A 21,118-nucleotide genomic window follows, 5' to 3' on the forward strand; every position below is an offset into this window, starting at 1 on the left:
TCTAGGCCCGAAACGTCAGCCTTCCTGCTCCTCTGATGCTGCTTGGCCTGCTGTGTTCATCCAGCTCTACACCCTGTTATCTCAATAAATTGAAGTACTTGGGTTCTCACATTTGTATTTTGAGACAAATGGTTGCCAAGCACTGTAAGGAAAACCCATGAAGATAATGATGCTTGGGGAATGCAAGGAATTTGGGTAGCTTTGCTGATGTTCAAGGCCTCAAATGTGGAAAGTCTACGAAAGGAAGAGACACAAAGAGGGTGGACGCAGTTGGAAAGCAAATGTCATGGCCAAAAGACTAGTTGAACACAAGAGGCTGAGAAACAACCACTCCAGGTTAATTGACTATACAGCTATGAGCTATTAAATAGTTAGCAGAGAACAAACTATGATCTATCTAGCTGGATTTCAGCCTGGAATCTGAGTGATCTAGTAATAATATCAGCTGAGATTATAACATTTAATTAAAGCATGTCAACCTGTAAATTTTTATTATAAATAAAATATATTTAAGAATACTTCAACATTTTGAGTTGCTTATTGTAATGTTTATAACGAGGTCAGCCAGGTGGCCCTCAGAATATGAGTTCCCTGCTTGGGACTGTTAACCTGGTCCAATCAGGGAGCCCTGGCTGATAGGTAAGAACAGAAGTGTCAGACATGTAAATAAATGATGACTTCCTGACAGGATACCAGCCTCTGTGGAGTTATTTCATTTTATAAAAAGTAGTAGATCCGTGCATGCAAAACTATAAATCATACATAATTTCAAAATGAGATTAAATGGGATTTGAATGGCATCAAGTTAGTTCTCTTTGAAGCAATTTAAGAAAATGATCTTGTGATACATTGTTGATATTGTTCAATTTTCACACTTTCAAATGAACAGTCTAATTTGTGGTACTTGTACCAGCTGAAAAACACTGTGCAAATAGAGAAAATATTGTGCATCTTGAAATCAATTCTCTCAACCACAAATACAAACTTCTGATGAGTATTTGTATAGACTATTGATACAAGAAATTAAGCCACCATAGAGATAAATAGAAGTTAATGTTCTGAATAGTACACAGGAACTGCATTAAAACTTTGAGGCAGCATGCACTTTAATATTTATCTCGACTTAAATGAGACATTATACATCTGTTTAGTGAATAGAATCTAAAGAACATAAGGAATAGGGGCATGGCAGAGAGCCCCTTGAGTGCATCCCATTAATTAATAAGATAGTGGCTGATCTGTACCTTTAATTCCACTTAACTGCAGGATCCCCATATCCTCTGATTCTTTCAAGTGACCAGAAGTCTCAGTCTTGAAAATACTCAAAAACTGAACATCTGCTGCCATCTGGGATACAGATAACAAAAAACCTTCACCTTAGTTCAAAATGGCCATCCCCTTATCTTAAGACTATGCACCCAATTACAGACCTCAAATGCCTCTCAGCAAATGCTCCATTCAAGCTCTTTGAGAATCTGGTGTACACCAATGAAATTAATTATCATTCGACTAACCTTCAGAATAAACTCATCCTCTCTTCATTAAACAATTCTCCCATACCAGGAATCAACCTATCAACTTTTGTTGCCCCAGCACTGATTCTTGCAGCACTTCACTATTGACAATGCATCTGTGAAAATACTTGGCATCAAATACAATTCTTGGCATCACACATAGAAAGGATGCAAAGGGTTTAAGAGATGATTTAGAATTTATAAGAATTTTCTAGGGATGAGGGATTTCAACTACATGGATAGATTGGAGATTGGATAGATTGTGGTTTGTCTCCTTAAAGAGATGATTGAGAAGAGATTTGGCAGAGTGTCTAAGATCAATACCCAGCCCCAACAATACCACGCGTTAATACGATCACATTCCTATTTACTCATTCACTTAAATTGTACTGCTTATACTAATGTGCCTGGTCAGTGTTTTCATATACCCTGCAGATTCGTTGTCATCTGTACAGATAGCCAAAAGTTGATAGCCATTGGATAAGGACCTAGGCTTCTTCACAATGGCTACTATCACTCCCTTATTCCCTTATTTGCTTGACTCAGTTACATCTCCTGCTTCTGGCCACAAATCATATCTGTACTACTCCAGGTGATACTGTGTGTAAATCAAACTGAACAGGTAACTCTTCCTTTTCCAAATTCTTGGCAACATCTACACCTCAGACTGAAGCTGAATAACCTTTAACTGATGCTCCCAGGGATGCAGACAATTATTGTGGATGTAATCAGTCAGATCAATTATGGGTTTATGAATGGGCAATCTTAGAGAAGTTATTTTGGGAAATAATGATCAACATAGATAAAGGGGAACTTGGGGATGTGTTATATTCAAGATTTCCAGAAGGCATTTGACAAGTTGCTGCATCGAAAGTTACTCAGCGAAATAAGACACCATGCTATTGAGATAGCATTTTGCATGGACAGAGGATTATTTAAATAACCAGGGGACAGAGTAGACATAAATAGAACATTTTCAGGTTAGTAGGATGTAACAAATAGACTGCCTCAGTGATCAGTGTGCTGAAAACTTACCTTAATTTGAGACAATGAAGGAACCTAATGCATGCATTGCTAAATTTGCTGATGATACAAAAACAAGTATTCTCTTTATAACTTACTTTCTTACCTGAATTCTGCTAAAAAATATAGCTAACTTAAATGAGTGGCAGGAGGAGTATAATGTGGGAAAATGTGATATTTAGCATGTAGAATAGAAAGGCAGCATATTATTTAAATGGAAAGAGTTTGTAGAAGACCAAGATAAAGACATCTGGTGTCCTGGCAAAAGAATCACAATACATTTTACAGCAAGTGACGTTGAAAGTAAATGGAATATCGCTCTTTATTGCAAGAGGAATGGAATAAAAATGTAAATACTGCACTTGTATAGGGCAGTTTTTCCTCAAACAGTGGGATATGTTAAGGCCTCGAGAATTGACTAGCTTACAAATAAAATACAACCAGAGGCTTCTCACTACTGACTAAATAATTTTTAAAAAACAATTTAAGCAATAAAACTTTTCAGCAGAAATCATTGTAATTTTAATGCCCTTAAAAGTTTCCAGTAACAGTTAACACAATACTAAAACACAAACATAAAAACAACACGTTCTTAAAAAGCAGGGTTTTGTCTATAACATGGTGGGGCAAGTTGGTTGGTAGCATGTGAGATAGAAAAGGTTGAGATCCGCTGGCATAGGGTATTGGTGATCTGGAGCCTGGAATATTGTATACAGTTTTGGTCTCCATATTTAAGAAAGGATATAAATGTGTTACAGGCAGTTCAAAGAAGGTTAACTCAAGTAGTACCTGGGATGGGGGCATCATTTTACGACGAAAGCTTGGACAGTTTGAGTCTTTGTCCACTGGCATTTAGAAGGGAACTTTGACAAGGATAGATGCTGAAATGATGATTCTCCTTGTGAGAGAGAATAAAACTAGGGGACAGATTAAAAATAAAAGAGTCTCTCATTTAATACTAAGAAGACAAGAAATTGTCTTTTGCTCAGAGTTAAAAATCTTACTCAGTGTGGCCAAGGTAAGGTTATTGACTATTTTTGTTTTGCAGCAGAGTTTCTTAGTCTTTCAGTCCCTTGTTAGTCAATCAGTGGGTAAATTGAAATGTGGAGTGGAGGCCAAATTCAGATCATTCATGATCTCATTAAATGATGGAACATACAAGGATATAAATGGTCTACTCTTTCTCCTAATTCATATGTTCATATTCACTTGATACAGTGTGGAGCTGGAGGAACACAACAGGTCAGGCAACATCAGAGGAGCAGGAAAGTTGATATTTCAGGTCGAAACCTTTCAACAGGACTGGAGAGGGGGAAGGGAGCTCAGAAATAAACGGGGGGGGGGGGTGCGGGGGTGGGGCTGGGCAAAGGTAGGTGCATTTTGAAAGGTAGCTGCAGGTAGGGGGTTGTGGAACGGATACACGAGAAGAAAGATGGACAGACTGTGTCAGGTCGAGGAGGCAGGGATGAGGGGGGAGGGCTGGACATAGGATGCCCTTAAAAGTTTCTATTAATGGTTAATACAATAGTAAAACGCAAACATAAAAACATGTTCTTAAAAAGTATGGTTTTGTTTATAACATAGTGGGGCATGTATTGTGATTCTTTTGCTAGGACACCAGAAGCTTCAAAAAATCTCCCCCCCACCCCACGGCCTCAAACCATGTCCAGCCCTCCCTCTCATCCCCACCTCCTTGATCTGACACAACCTGTCCATCTTCCTTCTCCTGTATCCGCCCCACTCTTCCCATTGACAAATCTCCACAAACCCCTACCTGCAGCCACTATCACCACCCCACCTATCTTCGCCCAGCCACATTTCCCCCCAACACCCCATTTATTACTGAGCTCCCTTCCCCCTCTCCAGTCCTGATGAAGGATCCTGACCCGAAATGTCGACTTTCCTGCTCCTCTGATGCTGCCATGTTCCTCCAGCTCCACACTGTCTTGACTCTGACTTCCAACATCTGCAGTTCTTGCTATCTCCTGTTAGTATTCAGTTGTCTGCAATTGCAGTGCTCTCCACAAACGCCAACATGCTATAGTTGCTGCACACCACCCACACTGGGCCATCCCTGTATAAATTTGTTTTTATTCTTTAATTATTTTGTCTATGTATTCAATCACCTTAGTTTTAGTATTCCATCTTTAAACTAAGTGCTGATCTTAGTGCAAGTTAGTGATATTAAATATTTACCTGCAGCACGATTCCCAACTTTTGGAGGCCAGAAGCAGCACCTCTTTGTCCGGCTACAATAAATTCCCAACTTTTGTATTCTGTTTGTGATACCTATGTGTTTTAGTATAGTTAACAATATTCAATATACAAATACTTCTTTAGGATAAATTCTGACTTACAGCTTGAGCTTGTTTGATAAAATCTAGAATGTCTTCTTTGAGAGCCTGATGAATTTTTGCTGGACCCTTATCATCCCACAGACAGACAGCATGAACGTCTCTATAAGAAAACAGCAGTATTTACAATGTAAAATTCTAGATGAACACAACAGACACCAACTTCAGCAGAAGTAAACCACAACTTGAAGTCATTTGTTTAACATGTACAAAATATTTTATTTCATTTTTGGAAGTGGAAATGAAATGACTTGTAAACAGGAAAGTAAGTTAACCAAACATTTTTCATACAGAATGAACAACAAAATACAAGTAATCTGAATCTTACTTAAATATAGCTTGACTAGTGAATGGGCTGATTGAATACAAATAAAATCAAATAATCCTGCACTGTTTCCAAATGGAGTAGTATTAAATTGATTTGCTGAACTTGTAAAGATTATAGACAGGTTGAAACATATTGTAAGAGTCAGGGGTTCTGAAGATGTCATATCACAACAAAGGAAGCGTTGAGGGGTCTCAGTATCTGAACTGTGAAATTGCATTAAGACTCATACTAAACTTCACTGTAATTCTATAATGAGTTTTTTTTCTTTTATACTTTTGTTGGAAAGTCTGCCAGAATTCTTTAATGAAGGCAGGGAATATTCTGTCTTAATTCATTTTAAATAGATGATGGGAAAACGCCAATCAAAACACGAGGGATAATTTTCCTCTCATGTTATTTTACAGAGCTGGAGTAGACAGGAGATAACAATCTAGGTTCGGGTTCACCCCACTTTCAGGATTCCAGTCAAAAGTAACAGGAAGCATCCCACATATCTGCCTACATACAGCAAGTGTATTGGTAATATGCCACAGGGCTTTTTAAAAATTATTTGCACCATTGCAATGTCATATGCTAGGAACTCTGCATAGTTCTGGGCCAAATGTTGTTACACCAAAAGATCAGAGGAATTAAATTTCAAAAGTTCCACAGTAAAAACAAACATACAAATGTATGAAATAGGAATAGGTCATTCAGTCCCTTGAGCTTGCTCCACCTTCAACAAGACCGTGGCTGATTGGTCTGTAACCTCAAACCCGCATTCCCACCAATGCGGATAACTTTTCACTCCCTTGCTTAAGGATCTATCTATCTCTGCCTTAAAATTTTCAAGGACTCTGCTTCTACCACCTTTTATGGAAGAGTTCCAAAAATTCATGACCCCCAGAAAAAAAAATCCAATTTTTGTTTTAAACAGGCAATCCCCGAATTTTAAGCAGTGACTTGTAATTCCAGATTTTCTAATAAAAGGAAACCATCTCTGCAATCACTAAGTCAAGATCACTTGTATTTTTCAACCTCTTGCTCTTCTAAACTCCAGGAAATACTAGCCTATCTTTTGCTTTCAATTTCTTTCATAAAATGATAATATCCTATTGGTTTTCCTAATTACTTGCTGTATCTACACAGTAACGTTTTTGAATTCATGCACAAGGACAAGTAGATCATTCTACATCACAGAGCTCTGCAATCTGCCATCATTTAGGTAATTTTAAAAAACACTCTTCCTGCCAAAATGGACAATTCACATTTGTCCACATTATCCTCCATTTGCCACATCTGTGCCCTCTCACTTAACTTAATATTTTTTTGCAGCCTCATGTCCTTTTCACAACTTACTTTCTTACTGATTTTTAGCAATTGCAAATTTAGCAATTGTTCCTTTATCTAAGTAACTTATATAAATTGCTCCCAATATTAATGCTTGTGGCACACTATTTGTTATATCTTGCCAACCTAAAACAATTCACGCATGTTCACTCACTGCTTCCTGCTGGCCAGCCAATCATATGTCTCTGTCAGCATGCTAAACCATGAGATTTTATTTCCTGCAATTAACTTTGATGTGACATTTTACCAGATGTCTTCTGGAAATCTAGGTACAATACGTCCACCAGCTCCCCCTTATCCACAGCATGTGTTACCTCAAGAACTCCAATGGACAGGTCAAACATTATTTCCCTTTCACAAAACCATACTGACTCTGCCTTGTTGCCTTGAACGTATCCAAGTGCCTTGTTATAACTAATGATCGTTTCTAATATTTTCCCTCTGACAAATGTTAAACTAACTCGCCAATTAGTTTCCTGCTTTCTGTAACCACTCAGTCTAGTGGCATTGTCCAGAGCCTGGGGAATTTTGGCAAATGAAAGCTGATACATCCACTAGCTCACTAGCCACTGTTTTTGAAACCTTAGGATCAAGTCCATTAGGACATGGGCACGTATCAATCCACAGCTCCAACAATTTGCTGAGTACCACTTTTTTGGTGATTGTGATTTTCCTGAGTTCCTAACTCCTATTCTTTGACTGATTTACCACTGCTTCTGGGATGTTATTTGTATCCTCTATAATCAAGAGGACGGATGAAAAATACCTGTTCAATTTGTCTGCCACTTCTTTATTTTCCAGTATTAATTCTCCAGTCTCATGTTCCACAGTACCAAAACTACCTTGGTTAATCTTTTCCTTCTTTAAATATTGGTGGAAATGTTTACTGTTTTTATATTTCTAGGTAGTTTTCTCTCATATTCTAGATAATTTCTTCTTTATTAATTGGTGCGTTGGCTCCTTGTTTTTTTTAAAAAATATTCCATCCAATCATCTGACCTGTCTTTGTACAATTGTATGCTTTCTCTTTTAAGTTACTACTATCTTTAATATTCCTAGTTAACCAGATTATCATAGAGTCACAGAGATGTACGGCATGGAAACAGATCCTTTGGTCCAACTCGTCCATGCAGACTAGATATCCTAAATTAATCTAATTCCATTTGCTAGCATTTGGCCCATATCCCTGTAAACCCTTCCTATTCATATACCAATCGAGATGCCATTTAAATGTCATAATTGTGTCAGACTCCACCACTTCCTCTGGCAGCTCATTCTATACACGCACAACTTCTGCGTGAAGAAGTTGCCTTTTAATTTTTCTCCTCTCACCCTAAACCTATTCCCTCTAGTTTTGGACTCCCCTATCCTGGGGAAAAGACTTGAACTATTCACCCTATCCATGCCCCTCATGATTTTATAAACCTCTAGAAGGTCAGCTCTCAGCCTCCAACTCTCCAGGGAAAACAGCCCAGCCTATTCAGCCTCTCTCTGTAAGCTCAAACTCTCCATCCCTAGCAACGTCCTTGAAAGGGTTCAGAGAAGATTTACAAATTTAACAACAGCTTTCCTATAGCAAAGAGACCAGAATTGAATGCAGTATTCCAAAAGTGGCCTAACCAACGTCCTTTGGGTCCATACCTTGGATATTTTTCTTGCTCGTTGGAATGTATCTATTCCGTGTATGCTGAAATGCCTCCCTTAAATGTCTATTACTGCATCTCTACTGACCTATCCTTTAACCTAATTTGCCAACTGACTTTAGCCAATTCTGCTTTCATGCTGTCACAATTGCTATTATATCAACGTACTTTAAAATTGTCAGATTCACTACTCTTTCCCTCAAACTGAATATAAAGTTCAGTTACATTATGGTCACTGCTGTCCAGGGGCACCTTCATTATGAGTTCATTAATCCTACCTCATTAGATAATACCATATCAAACATAGCCTCCTCTCTGCTCAGCTCTAGAGAGAGCATGCTGTCTAAGAAACATTGCATAAAATTCCTCATTTAGGTTAGCTTTGCCATCCAACATTTCGAGTCCAGTAGATTAACATCTCCCATGATTATGTGCCTGTCTTTCTGACAAGCTCTTATTATTTGTTTCTTTTTACTCTACCATACCTTGCGGTATTATTTGTGGGCCTGTACACCACTCCCGCAACTGACTTCTTGTTTTTATTGTTTGTCATTTCTACCAAGTCTGGAGATCTACCCAATCTATCTTGGTTCATGGAATTTAGGAAATTATTTTTCCTGACCCCACAAAATTTAAATTCGTAGTCTAAACTGCAGACTTTTTTTTCATTTATCACAGAGGCAATGAGCCTCATCACAACAGTTGATGTCCAGGGCCTGTTGCAGCATTTGCATTCAAGTCTCATTTGCAATCTCCTCACCAACCTTCAAGATAATCTGTTTGCTGAAAATATTGGCTGGGATCATGGATGAACCATCATGGCAGGCAGTAGTGCACCCTATTGAACAAAAAAAGTGTGTCCTAACATTTTTATAATCTGTTAGATTTTAAGTAATTCAGATACTTACGAAAATAAGTCGAACCATTGCTGCTTTGTCACAGATTCCTGTCGTAACAGTTTTAGAACAATGGGGCGCATAAGGTCCCATTTGTCCTCAAACTGGAGGGAACCTTTATTCTGAAAGAAATTAACAATGATGGGAGGGAATAGCATTAATTAAGACATTAATATCAGTGCACCAACTTATTCATTAAAATATCCAATTAATGAATGCCTGTCATAAATAGTAAAAATGCAGAATACAGATCTACATTACAATCCAGATTATGATTTTTGAAATAAAACAAAAAAAAAACAGATGCAGATAATCTGAAACAAAAACAAAAATGGCTGGAGAGACTCAGGAGGTCTGGCAGCATCCGCTTTCCGTCCACAGATGCTGCCAGACCTGTTGACTTTCTCCAGGGATATCTGTTTTTTGTTTCAGATTGTAATTTTTATTTATCCAAACCAGGCCCAAACATAGTAGTAATTTACAGGCCATGGGCCTGGTCCATACACTAGTGACCAACTCCATTTACCTAATATGGGTACTTCTCAGACTCAATGAGACCATTTGCAATCTTAGTAACCTGTTAAAGTCCGAGCTCCATTTGCCTTCAGCCAACCAGGTCTCAGGTTCCAGAATTCCTTACTTGAACCCCTTCACCTCTCCAACTTGCATTTCAAAACTTTCCTAAAAACCAAGGTCTTTGTTCTGACTATTGTTTCTCTCTCTCCTAATTTTTCTTTCTTTGTCTGGCATCAGTTTCCCTTGCACCTATCTGAAGCACTTTGCAGCAACTTTCTGCTTTAAATTGTACTTCATAGATGGTAGCTGGTTAGCTAGCAATGGAGTTGCCAAGTTGTCAATTTGATCTAGTGGGAACAGTCTTCTTTTGATTTGATCTATTGTTGTCACATGTATTTACGTACAGTGAAAAGCTTTGCTTTGCGAGCAGGACTGACAGATCATAATATGCTTAGACACAGCAAGGCATACTGGTTACAACTACACAGGAGGTGCACAAAGCAAGATTAACGTTATTTGAGGTTAGAGGGGTCCATTCATCAATCTAATAATGGCCGGGAAGAAGCTGCTCTTGAACCTGTTAATGAATTTGTTCAAGCTTCTGTATCTTCTGCCTGATGGAAGAGGTTGGAAACGAGCATTACCGGGATAGGAGGGATCTTTGATGACGGTGGCAGCCTTTCCGCAGCAATGAGAATTGTAAATGAAATCTGCGGATGGGAGGTTGGCTTCCGTGATGGTCTGGGCTGTGCACACAACCTTCTGTAATTTCTTACGGTCCTGGGCAGAGCAGTTGCCATACCAGGCAGTTATGCACCTGGATAGTATGCTTTCTATGGTGCATCCGTAGAAGTTGGAGAGGGTCCTTATGGACATGCCGAATTTCCTAAGCCGCCTAAGGAAGAAGAGGTGGTGGTGTGCTTTTTTGACTGTTGCATCTACATGGGAAGTCCAGGACAGATTGTCAGTTATTGTCACTCCTAGGAACCTGACTCTCTTGACCCTCTCCACCTCAGCTTTGTTAATTTAGATGGGGGCCTGTGCTCCTCCTTTCTTCCTGAAGTCAATGATCAGTTCTTTTGTTTTGCCAAAATTGAGAGACAGAGGTCATTTTCACTGAACCACAACACCAAGCCCTCTATCCATCTCTTTCCTGTATTCTGAATCATCGTTTGATATGTGTCCTACAACAGTGATATCGTCAGCAAACTTGTAGATGGCGTTCATTCTGAATTTGGCTACACAGTCGTGGGTGTACAGGGAGTACAGTAGGGGGCTCCAGTGTTGAGGGTTATCGTGAAAGAGGTGCTGCTGTCTAATCTTCACTGATTGCGGTCTGTGGGTTAGGAAGCTGCTGACCCAGTTGCAGAGGGCAGAGCTGGGACCTAAGTCTCAAAATTCTGACATTAGTCTGGAGGGGCTTATGGTGTTGAAAGTGGAGCTGTAGTCAATGAGAAGGAGTTTGACATAGGTGTCCTTGTTATCCAGATGTTCCAGGGGTGAGTGTAGGACCCTCTAACATCAGTTGATTGCACTTTCTAGTGAGGAGTCCTGTGGCAATGGTACAGCCCCGACCTCTGGGCCTAAAGGTCTGGATTTATGCCCTACCTTGCCCAGATACGTGTTACAATTTGTCCCAGTAGGTTGATTAAAAATACCTATAAATTATCGTGAACTAATCAGAGTTTAAGCTCTTTTTAAAATTGCAGTCTCCACCATGCAAAGCTGTTGGTTGATAATTTGGACAATCTGATAACACAACAAACTACCGTGCTTCTAGTCTTACTCTGTTCCTTACCCGCTCCCCCGCACCCCCACCTCCCACACCAAACTTTGAATTTATATCTCAGCTGTAAAATGTGCTAAAAATACTTCATATTCCACGCCTCTATGTTACATGGTGTTGTAAAATTTACTTCTTGGTCAATGCTTAAAAAGTAGAATTTCAACAGAAATCATTATTGCTAATGTTTTCCACAAATCAATTTTATTGATGATTACAAGGTTAACAGTGCATTTTAAAATCCAGAAGAAGAAAAAGAAATAAAAAGAAATCAAAATTTGTCAGCTTACATCTCTTCCATCCGCACAGTCGCCAAATATTTATTATTTGGATGATAAACAAGAAAATATTGTAGCAATCGGGAACTACAGATGGGATTAAGGGAGAACTGATGACACACAGAAGTAGTCAAACCGAAACACTAATTTCCTCCCAAGGATACAAAATTCAATTCTTGTAAACTTAATTTTTTCAGGGCCAGGGAAATTGTTCAGTAGTAAATAGTGAATTTCTAACTGCATGCTAAGTCCAGAAAATACCATTCTCAACTTTCGCAATTGTTTATTACAAAGCTAATAAGCAGATATGGCAAGCTTGAACCTTTGCAATAATTTTAATGCCTTTGAATTATAAATTCATCAGTAGGGATTTTAGCAAGTAAAAGGAAGTTAACTCTGAATGCAACGTTCAGATTTCCATGTACAACCACGCATATGCAGACCCCATGAGTTGGTGATGAATATCCTCCACTTAAAATGAGCGCCAATAATCCCATTATTTTCAATCACTAATTCTGGATCGTTTCAGCATTACATCTAACAGTAAGGTGGCGCACAAGTCAAATTGCTGCGTGTGCAATGTAAGACATCAACGAATATCAGCAATTGGGACTGATTGAAAGTTTCAATACATGTCTACCATTTACACTTTTACTATATTTGTGGTATTACAATTAATTAAAATTATTTCTGTTACTGAACATCTAAAGTTTTGATGTTTAAATTGTGTTTATTTGATGCATAAACTAAGCTGGTCTGAAGCCTATATAGGTTAGCTTTATAACTGATCACTGATTAACTGTGACGAGATATTCCTGTCAGAACAGTGTGAAACAAAATTTTCAATTTTTCAAAATGAATGCCTGCATTAAGTTGCCAAAGGGAGGATTACTAGATTATAACTAACATTATATTATATATTATATATAAAGTTTTGCAAAGCACTGAGAAGCCAATAAATATGGAGTACAATATACAAGTTACCATGAATCTTTAGCGTATCAAGGGGAAGCGTATTTGCATTAAATGTTGGAAATTGAGTACTTGGAGCAGATGATCTTTGCACTTGAGCAACAGTTTTCCCTGTATTGCAGTAGACAGGATGAGGAGTGTCTTGATATTTTCCAGAAAAAGGTCACTCAAGCATGAAACAATTTAAGATATATGAACAGTGTAGAAGTGTGGAGTAGGAGAAAGAAACAAGACTTAAGTGCTGTGTACCTCTAAATTACTGGGATTAGAAAGACTAAAAATAGATATAGATAAACATAGGTAATCTTAAAACTAAACAAAAAAATTTATAATCAAATGAAGAGTAAAAAGAACATTTGGAAACGATCACTGTTGGGAAAGGTCAAATGGGTTAAGATAAAGCTCAATCAAATACCATATTATATAGAAAATGATGAAAATGAAAACAAAAACAGTTTATTGGGAAGAACTGAAGTAGCTAACTTGAGAAAAGAATTTATAAAAAGATAGGTAAGTCAATGATGCTTCTCTCCTGCACTCTAGTTTACTGAAAGTCTAGGCAGAAACAGAGAATCGAGAGATGGGAAAGGTAACAAGAACTTTACAAAAATTTATCCTTCAGTAGAGTGTAGGAGACAATTTGTGTCTCAGAAGCATTAAGGGTGTAGTACAGGAATACGGCACTATGGTTCCTGAATTAGTGAGATAAAAGGCTTACATTTATAATCCAGAAAACGAGTTCAATTTTAAAAAGGTTAAAAATGTAAAAACAGGTGAAAATAATCAAGAAGCTATCAAATCACCATCTCGGTGGCCCTGAGGTCACTTGAAATAAAAAAGACACAAGACGTAGGAGGAGAAGGTGGCTGTTCAGCACATTAAGTCACTTTCCTACCTTTTGCCCATAACTCTTGATTACCTTACTGATTAAAATTCTGTCAGTTTGTATTCTCTGCCACAGAGAGTGGCTGAGGCCAAAGCATTGAAATTTTTAAAAAAAAAAGTTAGATCTATTTCTCATGGCCAAAGGGATCAAAGAATATGGGCAGAAAGTGGGATAAAGGTACTGAGTTGGATGACTAGCCATGATCATATTAAATGGTGGAGCAGACTCAAAAAGGACTGAATGGCGTACTCCTATTCTATGCATGTTGCTATGTTGGAAACCATTTTCTTAGGACAGTTTGACGTGGGCAATAAATGTTGGCTTTACCAATGATATTCACCACCTTAAAAGTGAATTTTAAGTATGTAAATGCCCAGCAAGGACTCAATGACAGGCAGAAAGATACAAAGATATCAGATAATCTCTCACATTTGGAACAAGTTACTTAGAGTCACTGAGAAAAATATAAAATGGGTACAGTAAGAAAATAAAGTGAAACTAATAACTGGAAAAGTTTTGGCTGATTAGGCTGTCTCTTATAATGTTTATTTTATGCTAGCCTATTTGATTTCTACTTTTTAACATTCAAGTGAAAAAGGAAATACAAATTGGATGTATTCAATTAAACGGAATTAAATACTACATTTTAGCAGTTGGTTGGTATTGTTTCATAAAATACTTGGAAATCCATTGGTGACTACTTCTGTCAGAGACTACATCCAACTCAAAGAGGAGGTTGGTTTTGTGCTTTAAAGGCAATTCTACAGCTCAGCTAAAAAAAAAAATGAAGAGATGACCAAATGTTCCTCCCAGGCAGTTAGCAGTTGGTATTGGTGGGAAAAAAAGGGAACTATAACAAAATAAATAGAAAAGTTTTATGGACAGATCAGAGCTTTTTTAGAGAACTAGTGCAGCTGTTGAGCTATCACTGCCAAAATCTAGACATATTTAAGAAATTCCAACTAGAAAAAAAGAGAAAATGGAGCATGTTCTTACTCTGAAAGAACTTTCAATTTTGACATGAGATTTTAGCTTTCTTTGAAAGAATTCTCAGGATATGGGCATTAGAAAGACTGGTGTTTACTACCCAGTCACCTGATATATTGAGAGAGAGGTAGTGGCCTTTTCAATCAAGGGCAATTAAGAGTAAATCACAATGATTTGGGATTGTAAAAGGTCATTGAGGTAAGAGAACATTTTCATAAAGCAGCATTGGAGTTTTGTAACAATTAGATGACTTCATAGTCACCTTCAGCAAGACTAGTATCTTGTGTCCAATTCAAAATTTTAAACTAATAAAATCAGATTGAAATTCTGGGATTAATCCAGGCTGCTGAATTACACTCAAACTGCAGATGCTTACAAACAATATGTGGATTATTTACATATATTACAGGATGTGATAGGTCTTCATTCCCTCGCAGAAACACAGTTAGGCATCATCAGCTGTCCGTTGCTTTGAACTTCAAGTCCATTCAAGATCACAAGTTTCTGTCATGGCTTTCATATGACTGAAGTGGACAATTCCTGACCCATAGATATTTGGGCACATGGGGCAGAGGACATCCACAAGGTAGTAGTATATGGAATGCAGAAGATGCTTCACTTTGTATTTTTCTCTGCCGTTGCCTTAACCCATGATTAAGGTGTTGGACTCAAAGCATGTTGTAGATTGATGGTCAAATAATCAGCATTTTGACGAACTGGCAGCATGCTTCTGGCAGTCGTTAACATCAACACTGCTGCAATTCAAGGAGAATGCCTTCGAAGCAATTTCTTTGTCCTCACCTGGAATGCTGGGTACCCGAGAGTTGATAACAGGATCTGGTGAACTAGACTCTTTTTGGTGATTTGGAAACAATGCTCAGTCAATCACAAGTGACTTTACATGAATTTTGTCTGAATGTATGTGCATCTGGCTTCAAAAGGGACACTAACATTTATATGACAGCCCTCCAACTGAATCTGGGTTATGCAGCAAAGGAGTTGCTGACTGAACTTCTCTAGCACTATTATGTGTCACTGATACACAGTCCAGGTCTCACTGTAGTCCAGGATTGCGTTGAAAATAACTGTACACCAAGTCTTTTGTAGATCTGTGGTCTTTGCCGTCAAACAGTCTCAGCCATAGTTTGTAGGAAACCAAGATATGCATTACCTAGACACAGGGAAGAGGCATGTGTTCCAACAATCCTTTGACTAAAGCCGTAAGGAGCTCCCACCCATGATGACAAGGTGTCTTCAGGCAACAGCACCTGCGACTGAACAGTTCTCTTAAAGATACTACTCACTTATCTCAAAAGGGAAGGGAGTTTAAAAATACACCCTGAAAGTAGAAATAAAAATATCCCAATTTTGCCTGACTGGGAGGAGGAGGGACACACCCTGATGGATTTCCGTGACTGAGAAAGAAAATTTTGCAACTCAATGTTCGAACACTCATGAATATGAAAAGTGACCAAAACCGATGGAGTCCCCAGCTTCGCATTCAGATCCTGCTCGTACCAGCTGGCAAGACTATTCACTTACATCTTTAACCTTCCTTACAACGATCTGAAATCCCCACTTACTTCAAGAAGACCACCATCATCCCAGTACCAAAGAAAACTCATGCAGCACGCCTCAATTACTACTGCTCAGTGGGTGCCATAATGAAGTGCTTCCAGAGGTTAGTCATGGGTCATGTCAACTCTTGCCTCCCAGTCTGCCTTGATCCCTTGCAATTCACCTACTGTCACAACAGGTCTACAGCAGAAACCATCTCTGGCCCTACACTCATCCTTGGAACATCTGGATAATGTGAATATCTACATCAGGCTCCTACTCATTGACTACAGCTCCACCTGCAGCACCTTAATTCCAACGAAACTAATCTCCAAACTCTAAGATCTAGATCTCTGCTCTGCCCTCTGCAACTGGATCATCAACTTCCAGACCCACAGACCACTATCAGTAAGAATAGGCAACAGCATGCCTTCCACAACAATCCTCAATACCAGCGCCCCGCAAGGCTGTGCACTCAGCCCCTTACTGTACGCTCATGGCGTGTGGGCAAATGTCGTCCTAACTCTATCTACAAGTTCACTGACAATACCACTGTTACAGGCTGGATCTCAAACATTAATGAGACAGAATATAGGAAAGAAATAGGGTGCTTGGTGGTGTGGTGTCACCAATGTCAGCAAAATGAATGAGTTGGTCATTGACTTCAGGAAGCAAGGTGGCGGATGTGCTCCTATCCACATCAATGGAGCGGAGGTGGAGATGGTCGAGAGCATCAGGTTCCTAAGAGTGTTAACCACCAATCTGTCCTGGTTCACTCATGTTGATGTGATGGTCAAGAGAGTACAACAAAGCCTAAGTACAGACGAAGGAAATTCAGCATGTCCGTAAAGACTCTTACCGATTTTTACAGATGCACCATAGAAAGCATTCTGTATGGATGCATCACAACTTGGTATGGCAACTGCTCCACTCAGGACTATAAGAAACTACAAAGAGTTGTGAAGACAGCCCAGTCCATCACACAAGATAACCCCCCCCGAATCCACTACTCCATTTATACTTCCCGTTGCCTCAGAAAGGCAGCCAACATAAACACAGACCCCTCCCATCCCTGTTATAATGTCTTCCATTGGGCAGAAGATACAAAAGCTTAAACACACATATCGACAGATTCAAGAACAGCTTCTTCCCCATTATGAGACTTCTGAATGGACACCTCAAATTTCAAATTTAATGTTGAGCTCTCTCTCTGCGTCTTTTTTTTTTTAATTCATTCATGGGACAAGGGCTTTGCTGGCTAGGCAGCATTTATTACCCATCCCTAAGTGCCCAGAGGGCAGTTGAGAGTCAACCACATTGCTGTGGGTCTGGAGTCACATGTCGGCCAGACCAGGTAAGGATGGCAGTTTCCTTCCCTGAAGGACATTAGCGAACCAGATGGGTTTTTCCTGATAATCGACACTGGATTCACGGTCATCATTAGACTCTAAATTCCAGATATTTATTGGATTCAAATTCCACCATCTGCCATGGTGGGATTCGAACCCAAGTCCCCAGAGCATTATCTTAGTCTCATGGTTAACAGTCCAGTGACAATAACACTAGGCCATTGCCTCCCCAGTGTTTGGCTATATTAAAACTGAAAACATTAGAAATCAATGCTGTAAGCTTGCAGTAACTCCTAAGTATTGAATATTCCCACTTGGTATATAAATAACAAGCGGGACAGAACACCAACACTTCACCGGAGGCGCACTGATGATGTTACTTAGCAGGGTGACGAAACTTCTGCAATCAAACACAAGCCTACAACTGCATTATACACCTTTTAACACAATAACTTCTGAAATGTTAAGAGCTCAACACTTATTGAAATTAAATTCTCACTTGTAGCACTACTGGAAAATAGTAGCATTTGACAACAATCTACAAACTTAAAAAAACCCTCATTTTCTACCTTGTTTTGCTTAAGACCATGACTTAGGCACTAAGGAACCTTCAGTAAATTGCTAATCAATCTTCAGCATGAAAGTTCTGTTCAAATTGACACGCGATTACTAAGCACAATACAAACTCTTCACACTATACTGACTATAATTGTGAGAAACAGCACAATTATAAATGTTACCCATCAAAACTTGGGCTGTACAGAAGAGTCACATAATAGTTATAGTATAGAAGTCATTGCTAGGCCTTTCAGGTCCTCCATAAGGATTTAGCTAGTTGTATTACCAGCCCTTTCCTCGTAACACTGTATATATTGTTCTTTTCAGATGGTTACCTAATTCCCTTTTGAAAGCCACAAGTAAAATTGTCACCTCTTTTTCAGACAGTGCACTCCAGATTGTAACTACTCTGTCCATAAAAAAAGTTTTACCCTGATGTTGCTTTTGTTTCTTTTGCTAATCACGTTACATCTGTTATAACAAGGTGTAGAGCTGAATGAACACAGCAGGCCAAGCAGCATCAGAGGAGCAGGAAGGCTGAACGTCAGCTCTACACCTTGTTATCTCAGATTCTTCAGTATCTGCAGTTCCTGCTATCTCTAAACCACTTTACATCTGTTTTCTGGTTCTCAATCCTTCTGCTGATGGCAACATTCCAGAATAAAGCATGCTGTGTTTTATAATATCTGAAGTACTCTCAGGTGTAAGTTTCTAATTTACTGCATTAGCAGAGGCAGCAATGGCAGAAAATTGAAAAGATGAATGCATCATACAAAAACATTATGTGAATATATATTAGAGTTCAATAAACTAAATATTTTCAGTAATTAGTACTTCATGTATAGGGACAACTATGGTACAACTGAATTATAAAACATTCTATTTTCAGAGAACCTAATTTACATTCTCAATTCATTCCGAGGACCCAAAACTGATAATGGAAATTATTCGAGTGATAAAGGCTCCATGCTTAAAAGTATTTAAGTATTAGTTCCACGAAGATGATATTGATACAATCGTTTTCAAATCTGGAAGTACACAGGTCACAGCTACGACAGCATAACAACTCAAATGAAATCTGCAAGAATGCCTAGCTATCATTCCACTAAAACTTCCCTTATTTGCAATGGATAGCATAACTCATTAAGCCTTTTTCTGATTCTATTAGCATGCAACATTTACTTTTAGAGTTCCAGTGAAGAATAGTCACCCAAAAAGTGTATTTCCAAAGATGCTGATCATCTGTATGTTTTCAACCATTTCGAAGCACCAGAGCAACATATTTTAAAAGTGCTATATTGGCTAAATAAAGTTACTCTTGGACATTACGTATTCCAAAGCTGCTAACAAGTGAGCTATTAAAATTCACTTCCTACTGCACCACTGCCGTGGGAAGGAAGATCGAGGAATCTACGATACAAATTAGAGTCTCAATCACAGACGGCAGGAGCTCCAGATTTAGCTTTTCCAGTAAAGCATCGTTAACACATGCCATACCTCAAAGTTTAACCAAGTTAAATTTTGTGAAACATATATGCGCACAACCATAAGGCTGTTCTGTTATAAACTCTTCCCACCGCAAAGCAAGGCAGGTCGTCACTCTGGCAACACAGCGCTATTGGGCTGCTGTGTGAAGACTGCGGGACATTGGAAGGAACACGCTTTTATGAGTGATCTTTCGCCTTTAACGCTCTCCCACCCCCGAGCCGTTCGTTACCCGAGCCCCAGGCCCGTGCCGTGAGCCACAGAGAGAGAGAGAAGGAAGGAGGGGGGAAGATGGGGACACTCGGTAACCCGACACAGCTCACTCATCCTCCGCATAGCCCACTGCCCACAGAACATCAGAGACTGCTGCAGAGGGCCGCGCTGCATTAACACTGAGAGGCAGAGCTGTCGGGGACCAGGGTGACCCAAGTGGAGTTTGGAATTGAGTTTGATCCGAGCCGGGGCCCCGCTTACCTTTAACAGATTGGACGCCATGTTCAACTTTACTGACTCCTTCACAGAATCTCGCGAGACTTCGTGAAAAAGAGTTAACGGGGGAGGGGCCTTCGGGCGGAAAGGTGACAGAAAATGTGGAGGAGAAATAATATGCTTGTCACCACATAAAATAAAAACAGTTCACATCGTGACGGGGCGACCATGCGAACTGGTTATCCCTTTTCGATATGCGGTTTTCCCCTCCATTAATGTTCTCCGGTGTCCATTCCGATGCTCCCTCCAAATGCAGCCCCGATTCTAAACTTAGCTCCACAACAGCAGACCCATATCAGGCTCCTTCATGTGATGCCCAGGCAACGGCCAACGACAGCTTCCCCTCATTCACCGACACACTCCAGCAACACCGCCCCTAGAGGACAGCGTCGCTCCTTCGCCTGCTCACGCCCCCTCAGCAATCGGACAGCGACACTGCAGCGGTTCAGATCGGATACAGGTAACCTGCCCTCCGGGACCTGGCTGATAACACGGTTACCTCTTACCGACTGGAACCATGGAAAAGTTACAGCACAGAAACTGGTCACCCAGCCCGCCGTGTTTGTACCGGCTAAACGAACTTGTCGCCCATTCTAATCCTACTTAACGGAACTTGATCCGACATCCTTGCACGTTACAGAGCTTCAGGTTGCAGATCTAGGTTCCTCTTTTAAAAAAATAAGTTGAGGGTTTCCCCCCGAACAACCAAGATTTGCAGCAAATTTGTGGCACAGATCTAAATGCAGCGCCTTCCAGCAAATTCCAGCTACCACCGAACCACACTAGTATGAAAATAACCACAAAAGTCAGATGTTACAGCACTGCTCCAGGTACAATTGGCAACGTTAATTTAACTTCAGCGCCAGGTCACAAGGTCTTAAGATTGCCTTGGCTCTCCAGAAATTTTTGGAGTATCCATGAGTAAAATTATAGTGGTTTTAAACCACATTGGCCTAAATAAACCATTTCAATTCTCTGGAACAGATAGTGGGCATTAGCTTTCTGGTATTCTTCAATAATATTAATGAGGAACACTGCGCAGATAATGACCAGCAATGTCTGTACCTCCAAGGAATTTACTGCAAAAGTTTAGGTTTGGTATAAAAAAACGAAAAGGATCAAAGCAGCATAAAATTAGTTGTGGAAAAGCCAACTTAAATTGAGTGAGAAC

At 39.5% G+C, this 21,118-nt stretch overlaps 1 protein-coding gene across 1 annotated transcript in view; it reads right to left on the reverse strand.

Moving 5' to 3' along the window:
* Positions 1-20,276, reverse strand: part of LOC109927222 (cullin-5) — a 76,369-nt gene extending 56,093 nt beyond the window's left edge. The window contains exons 1-3 of the mRNA XM_048597946.1: positions 19,933-20,276; positions 9,100-9,209; positions 4,895-4,994 (exon numbers count right to left, since the gene is read on the reverse strand). Of these exons, the coding sequence (XP_048453903.1) occupies positions 4,895-4,994; positions 9,100-9,209; positions 19,933-19,953 (231 nt within the window). The 5' untranslated portion in view covers positions 19,954-20,276. The remainder of the gene's footprint in view (positions 1-4,894; positions 4,995-9,099; positions 9,210-19,932) is intronic.
* Between the last annotated feature and the right edge of the window lie 842 nt (positions 20,277-21,118).

The sequence above is a fragment of the Rhincodon typus genome, chromosome 6 (assembly GCF_021869965.1).
Source record: "Rhincodon typus isolate 14 chromosome 6, sRhiTyp1.1, whole genome shotgun sequence".
NCBI classification, from domain to species: Eukaryota; Metazoa; Chordata; class Chondrichthyes; order Orectolobiformes; family Rhincodontidae; genus Rhincodon; species Rhincodon typus.